This window comes from Helianthus annuus, chromosome 4 (assembly GCF_002127325.2).
Source record: "Helianthus annuus cultivar XRQ/B chromosome 4, HanXRQr2.0-SUNRISE, whole genome shotgun sequence".
In the NCBI taxonomy this organism is placed as follows: Eukaryota; Viridiplantae; Streptophyta; class Magnoliopsida; order Asterales; family Asteraceae; genus Helianthus; species Helianthus annuus.
In genome coordinates, this window is record NC_035436.2 from 99,422,262 (window position 1) to 99,430,075 (window position 7,814).

The 7,814-nt window shown below is 36.7% G+C and overlaps 1 protein-coding gene across 1 annotated transcript; it reads right to left on the bottom strand.

The window, feature by feature from the left end:
- Nucleotides 1–4,862: 4,862 nt before the first annotated feature.
- LOC110872110 (germin-like protein 5-1) lies at nt 4,863–7,310 on the bottom strand. The gene is made up of 2 exons (XM_022120890.2): nt 7,067–7,310; nt 4,863–5,593 (listed from the first exon to the last, which is right to left on the bottom strand). Exons 1-2 carry the CDS (start codon nt 7,182–7,184, stop codon nt 5,055–5,057), a joined length of 657 nt encoding a protein of 218 aa, XP_021976582.1. The 5' UTR covers nt 7,185–7,310; the 3' UTR covers nt 4,863–5,054.
- Nucleotides 7,311–7,814: the final 504 nt, after the last annotated feature.

The window sequence follows — 7,814 nt, forward strand, 5'->3', positions numbered from 1 at the left end:
ACGATACATTACATAACGAACGAACATACTACTACTCCCATTATACTGTTACTGAACTGTAAACTGTGAACTCGCTCAACTAGTTGTTGATCCTCTGTTACATGCCTTGCAGGTCGTTAGATACATGGAGCTTGCACAGGGAGGAGCAGGTCGTTGTGGAGCATGGATTATGTTTTGAAACTTATTGAACTTATGTTACACATTTGGGTTTTCGTACTTATGCTTCCGCTATACTTTGAAACTATGATTATGTTTTGAACACCGATCGTATTGAATGATTGGTTTACATTTATTATACTTGATATTAATTACATGTTCGATATGATTGGTGGCTTGATCCTGGTCAGTCACGCTCCCAAGCGGTGATACTCCGCAGGTGGATTTTGGGGGTGTGACAATCATAAAGTTCTCTGATAGGAGAAGGGTAAAGGTAAGGACAATCAAAGCCATGCTTGGAATGAATGAAAAGGTTCAGAAGGATATCCTGGCCCTTGGGGTTCCAATGGACAACGATTGTGAAAGAACCCGAACTGTAATAAAAAGACTGAAGAGAAAATTTCCGGCAGAAGATGATGAAGATGATGATGATATTGACGATACTCCTATACCAAAACTTAGCAGTTGGGTGATGCATGAGGAAGAAGGAACGCTTGAAGTGACTTATAAAAACGGGGTGTAATATTCAAGGCCAATGCAAGAAATGTTGAAGACAGGGTTGCTATCTATCATTGAACAACTCTGTGATTTACCACCTTCAAACAATCCAAAATCTAAGGATGCAGTGATATTCAAGAATAGGCTGCAACAAACAAGAGACAACGCAAATATGAAATTTGATGATGAAGAATATGAAATTTGGAAAAAGCCATAACGCCAAAAAAATTAACTATGTGACACAAAAAGAATTAATTCAACGAGAAGAAATCCGAGAAAAACAGTAAAACGCCAAATAATTAATAATTCTAGATAACGCCAAAATTATCTTGCACGCAAAAAATAAAACAACATGTCAAACGCGAAAATCGGGAAATGAGAAGAATACTAAAAAGACAAAAAAACCCCTCGGACCCTGATCATGCACCGCGCCACGTGTTGGGCCAGGATCCGTTTTCACCGTTCTCACATTTTTTGCCGTTTTCTCCTGAACCCGTTTCTATATATATATATATATATATATATATATATATATATACACAATCCCTTTGATTGTGAACACTAGTGAACTAATCTTAGCCCTTGATTATCAATACATAAGTGTATACACACGTGTAAATCAATGGCCAAGATTTGATGATGCAAATACACTAGTATGTTTTACGATTTGATGATGTAAATCAATGGTCAGGATTTGTTCACTCAGTTTGCAAATACACTGGGGTTCACTCTAGATCCCCACCCTAGGATGGATCATGAGAAAACTACTTTAAATGAGAAAACTAAAAAACTAACTAAAAAAGCCTAAAAAACATACCATTTTTTTATAAATTTTCGCTAGTTTTTATGTATAAATTAAAAAAAAAACATGTACTACACATGTACAATAATACGGAAAAGACTAAACCACCTAACCCCCCCCCAAAAAAAAAAAACCCTAAATTCACCCTTCCACAAAAATGCTAAACCCCCACCCCCCAAAAACCTAAACCCCCCCCCCCACGTCGTGTCAGTGTCTTATTTTGGCGTATATTGTCGGTTACTTAGCGTATTGTGTGCGTTAAACAAAATTAAAACACATGGTATACATTATACAAACAAAGTATTCTTTAAATTTACAAATTAATCAAGATAATGCACTGTCTTGTCTATATTAGGCTTTGTTATGTTTCATACCACGCTATGCGTTCCGTGTAGTCTTGTGTCCATAGTGCTGCTTCTTCGCCTCAGTGTCTTACCCAGAGATAGTTCGGTGACGGCACTAAATAGTTCTCTTCAAGTATTACATAGATTGAATTACTTTTGTTAACATATACTAGTGTAACCACCAGATAGGGGAGACGTCCGCGCTCTAGATGATAGAAGGGGAATAAAGTCGAACAACCTTCCATGTCTAATATGTGAACAATCACACCAAACCGATGGCCAAGAAGGAGTCCTGCCTGAGGCATCTCCGTCCAATGCTCCATGGGTGCTCTTCCAACTCCGGTAAAATTTATTATCTTTAGTTGCGCGTCGTAGTCTCCCGCTAAATCACTGTCAGAAATGTACTTCCACATTTCTTTGTTCGCACCAATCAACTCCTCAACTAGTTGGCTCCGAATAAACCCAAAGTAGTCTTGTTCCAACCCTAAACCCACAACCATAGCCCGAAACCCACAGTGTCCATCCAACTTGACATCTTTTATTCTTGAAATGTAGGGGTGGAACACTTCTGGAATTTGATTTTTGAATCTGAGAACATGTTCAAGCGTTCCATCAACAATGATTAACGGAAACCTATGGTCCTCGCAAGGCTCTTTTTTCCGTTAAAGGGCATCCGCATTTTTTGCTGCCGGTTCTTCTAACTGTGGCCTTGCTCTCATGCTTGCCGCTACGACAACATTGGAGCCATGTCTAATGATCCTTGGACCGTCTAGTAACACTAACGTATCTGTTGGCTAAACCTCTTCTTTTACCCAACGTTCCAACTTACTGTGGGATATAAAATCCTAAGCGAAAAATATATATATTATTTATATTAATTTTTTAACAAAAAAATATAACACTTATAATACCTTTTAAAAAAATATATAACGTTTATAGTAATATATTTAACAAAATATATATCATTGGTATCTAATCAGTTTTGTACCAAAACTTCAGGGAAAATGAGTTGCTCGTCACCCAATGACTCTTGCGCGTAAGAAGGCTTACCAACGTCTTGTTGTACGCACGAGGCACCACTAACGAAAAAATTATTGCCATAGTCTTGTTATCCGTACAAGGCACTGTAACCGGCTTCATAATCCGGACACCCGTAACCATGATCACGCTAGGCACAATAACCTGAAAAAATCAACGGTTAAAAGATAACGATACATCTAAAGCCTTCTTAATAATAAGTAAATGAATGTTTACCTCGTTCAGATCTCACAAGAACAGTTCACGAGGCATAACAAACTAAAAAACGAACGGGTAAAAGGTAATGGAAAGTTTACCGCCGAATACAAAAAAGTAAATAAATACTTACCTCATTGAGGTCTGGCAACAACGATTCCTTATGATGGGAACGAAAGCCGGACACGACCTCCTCCACGTGATCATTATTTCCCCTCTCATCGTAAGAATCAGGGACAACAGGCCTTTCCTAAAACAAACGGTGTGGTAAGTATTTCATAAACAAAACAAACAAAACAAGTTAAAAAATACTATACCACACTGCTTCTCGGAATAAACGTGCTTGTGTTTGTGCCGGATGACTCGCCAAAAATGTAATTAAGGTTGAACCAAGACATGGTGGAATCGATTATCAAGAAAAACGAAGAGAAGGGAATGAATTTTATCAATCGTCTTCATCTTCCTCGTTTATAAAGGCCAACCAGAATGAAAAATCACATACCAATATGGGCCGTATTGGTCTATACGACCCGTATATGGTTGACATAATATTCACTTCCATCACTTTCTGTCACTGTTGAGTGACAGAAAGCTAACCCCGTACTTGGTACGGATTGTATAGGCCTATACGATCCGTATAGGGTTTGCATGTGAACCCTATCTGTCAGAGTTGAAAGACAACCTTGTAACAATAGGTATCGTATAGCCCTGTATGATGCGTATTGGCTAAGCATGTGAAGACAATGTCGGCTTTTGACTGACCTTGGAAATTGAAGTTAGCCTAATACGAGTATAGGTGGTGTTGATTTAATTTGTCAAAGTGTCCCAATATGTCGGCTTTTGACTGACCTTGGAAATTGAAGTTAGCCTAATACGAGTATAGGTGGTGTTGATTTAATTTGTCAAAGTGTCCCAATAATAGGACCCTTTTACAATTGGCATTGGGTTTGGGGCAGTGTCTTGTTGTAGTAAACGTCAGGCAACAGTTTCTTTATCCGGGACTACTGAATCTGAATATAGAGTAGCTGCAATGACAGCTCAAGAGTGTACTTGGCTGGCTACTACAGTTAATTAAAGAATTAATTCAAGAAGTTGAATACACGGTAGCGTTGCATGGTGATAATATCACCAGGAAACTGAATTTAAATATATCAATACTAAAGGCTTTCGCTAAAGGCTTGCCACAAGAGAATATGATAAAATTTTGTGAAGCCATGGGAGTGGGCGGAGCAAATAAATCGAGAGGGAGTATTAAACGTGGTGGTATTTGGATAAATAAATTATCCTAGATAATAATAATAGTAATCATATCTTTATTATTATTTGAAGTTTAATATTTAAAATAATTTTAATTGTTTAGTGTATCTTTAATCTAATTCTGCAGTTTGTTTTTGACTAGAAGGTAGGATGCGTAAACTTGTAAGGGTATTTAAAAGCCCATGCACCTTTGTCTCTTTTTTTTAATGTTCTTAAGTCTCTTTCGTAGGAATTATTTGCGTGATTCGTCCACTATTATTCAACTCCTTTCTGTTTAATTTTTTCCGAAATAACTATTGGTACGTCTATAAAATTTTGAGTCCGTCTCGGTGCTTCAACAATTCACGCGTGTTGCGATTGTGGTGGTAATGTTTGATCCGATTATCACTTTTGTAACTTATGACAACTCTCTCACCCGTTGCCATGCTTATAAAGTTTCTTTGAATTTTGATTATCATGGGTACATATTAAAACTATGTGATACATTAAATGGATTACTTAACTAGGAATGTGTATATATGGTATATCGATAAATCGAATAGTTTGATTGCATAAAAAGCATAGAGGAGCCATTGTTTCAAAGAAAGATATGTCGAAGCGTCAATATTATTAGTCATGTACATATTAAATGAAAACACATTGAAGGTTAAACAAAGTTTGTGCACGAAAACATGGACCCTATCTTTGTTTCACAAACTTTTATTGAAAAACAAAACCAAATAGAAGTTTGAAAACCCATAAATGATACTTGATACCAAGTGTTTTTACTTCTTAGGAGCAAGTCTAGACTTAATTTTCTCCACCTCTTTGGTTCCAACTTGGAATGTTTTAGTCAACACAACATCTTCTACTGTCGGAGAGGAGGCAAACACAGCGTTTGCCACCCGTTGGGTGCCCGGCAATTGGCTGTTGAAGGCAGCAATAACGGCTGCAGGAACTTTACCGTTGTTTATCTGGAAGTGAATTAAGCCTCTAGGGAATGTGAAGATTTCTCCTTCTTTGATGGTCTTAGAGAAGAGTTTATTTTCGGTTGTGATGAATCCAACATCCAATTCACCTTCAAGTACAAACACAATCTCAGTAGCTCTTGGGTGGGTGTGTGGTGGGTTCAGACCGCCTGGTGCATAATCAATGCGGGCCATGGACACACCTAGGGTGTTTAGCCCGGTGATTTGTAGGACTGAAGCTGGTGTAACGGTTGCACCAAATGTGTTGTTGGTGAGCCCTGGCTTCGCTAATCCGGCAAAGAAGAAATCATCTGCTGATATGTTGCTTTTACACTCGAATCCATTCAACTTTACACCTGGATTATTCAAGTTAATTAATTTGTTCATATTAAAATTATCTTGGATTCATTGTAAAAGTATATGCATTATAAAAGAATTATTTTTTCTTGATCATTCAAGTCACATGGAGATACAATATACTTCATTTTCCACTACACACCAAGGCATAAAGAAAATACTCCAATCGATCCAAAGAATGTATCTATTATTGTATTTGATTCGCACAAAATTAAAAAAAAATAAAAAATACGCCACCACTTCGCTTGAACCACCTCCTCTTCTATGAAAACTTATTTCTGTATCACTAAATTACCATCTTGCCATTGAAAAAACTAATAAATGACCAATCACATGCATCCCTCTTTTTGTTAGCCAATTCTTTTTTTTTTTGTTAGTTTTTTTTTATTTAATTCTTTACACCCCTTTTTAACATAATACCCACATCCCCACCAGGGGCGATGGTTTGAAGGGGCCGGGAGGGGCGCCCGACCCCCCGAACTTTTCGGCCAGTAGTGTTATATATGTAGTTTTCGTATAGAAATTTTTGGGTATATGTGTTTTGGACCCCCCCGGTTTTATAAAAATTTTTGGGTATATACGTTTTTGACCCCCCCCCCCCCCTAAAAAAATTTCAAGCTTCGCCACTGATCCCCACTACAACCATTTTAGAAGAACGCTCAATAATGACTCTTGCTGACTGGACTGTCACATGGCGGAAAACACCCAAGAGTTGTGGCATTATTCACCCTTACCAATACGCATGGTCTAATATACTAGACAAGACGACACAACCGTTTATTATTCAAGGTAACTGCAACTGATGAAAGATAAGTACATTGATTTTACATTCCAAACTTCATCAATGATATACCTATGCATCGACCGTTTGGCCAATAATTTTAACTTTTTTGGTAAAAGAATTAGTTAATTATATCTACAAAGGAACAAGATATATCATGTGGTTTTGTCTAAAGAATCTGAACGGGTCTTGTATGTTTATTAACTTATGACGTATTGGTTGATGAAATAACCATCATATTATCAGTTTGTATAGCTCAAATATGCTAGATAATTAAATAGGTATTTGCTATGAAAAACTCAGTTGCAGATTTTGATATGAATTATCTACGGACACATTAGCACGGTTTAGCTAGTGGTATTCTATCAAGAATAGGGCTGACAAATCGTGTCTTATCAGGTTTAACAGGTCTCTGACGACGCGAATAACACAAGTATTAAATATGAATACAACTTGTTTAACTACTTTATATCTCATGTTTATAACACAGTTGTATGTTTTATGTACCAAAGAAAAGAAATGATCGATCATATAGCCTCCTAATTCTATTTATTTTTTAAAAAAGAAAAAACCAAGTAGTGTACCTTTTCAGTAAACAGGTTTAATCGTGTGTTATACAGATATCTATTGTCAATACTAATCAAGAAAGATAATGGTTCGGAGTTGGTAGAGATGCAAACACATGAAGTACCTGAAGCAAGATCTGCAACACAAACATCTTGAAGCAACTCAGGATCTGCAGAAACAAATGAAGCCAATGAGATGGCTATCATCATGCCAATCATTAGCCCATAATCACTAGTAGCCATAGCAAATCTTGATCACTCAATAATTTCAATATACGGATTTCCAATAATTTAACCCTTTTCACTTTGTGTTTGAAAGGTGTAATAATTATTACAGAAAAGGAGAAAGATCAAAGTTGAGTGGGAATACAAATGATGGGTTATGTGCTATTTAAAGTGGGTGGAACAGAAGACAGTTTGACAGCGCGCAATCCAGATAGGTAGTTGGTCCCTTTCGTTTATTTTTAAAGCTTTGTCTTTGCTTCGATGGACTATTAATTTTATGTTACAAGATATGTGGGAACTTCCTTCTTCAAGAGGTGTTTTTTTATTTTTTAGTTTGGAATTGACAAAACTAAGTTTTAAATGGAAAAAAAAAAACTGATAAACTTCTATTAAAAATATACTATTAATTTGTTCTAAAAGCTCATGACTCGCTAGAAGCTTGTTCGAATAAAACTCGATGATATCGGTCCGTTTATAAATGAGCGAAGTTGAGTCGAGCCGACTTGGTTTGTAATTGGGGCGAGTTCGAGTGAGAGTGTAACATACTGTATTTTTCAAAACATAAATTTAATAATGGAAGTTAGTTATGGCTTGAGGTTGAGATCATTAACGATTAGTGTGGTTAATAAAATCTGTTAAAAAGCGCAT

Excerpts from the sequence above, each read along its gene's own strand:
- LOC110872110 (XM_022120890.2), bottom strand. The coding sequence starts at position 7,184 with ATGGCTACTAGTGATTATGGGCTAATGATTGGCATGATGATAGCCATC. Across the intron at positions 5,594-7,066 it reads TGTTGCAGATCTTGCTTCAG|GTGTAAAGTTGAATGGATTC; the intron begins GTACTTCATGTG and ends TGAATAATCCAG.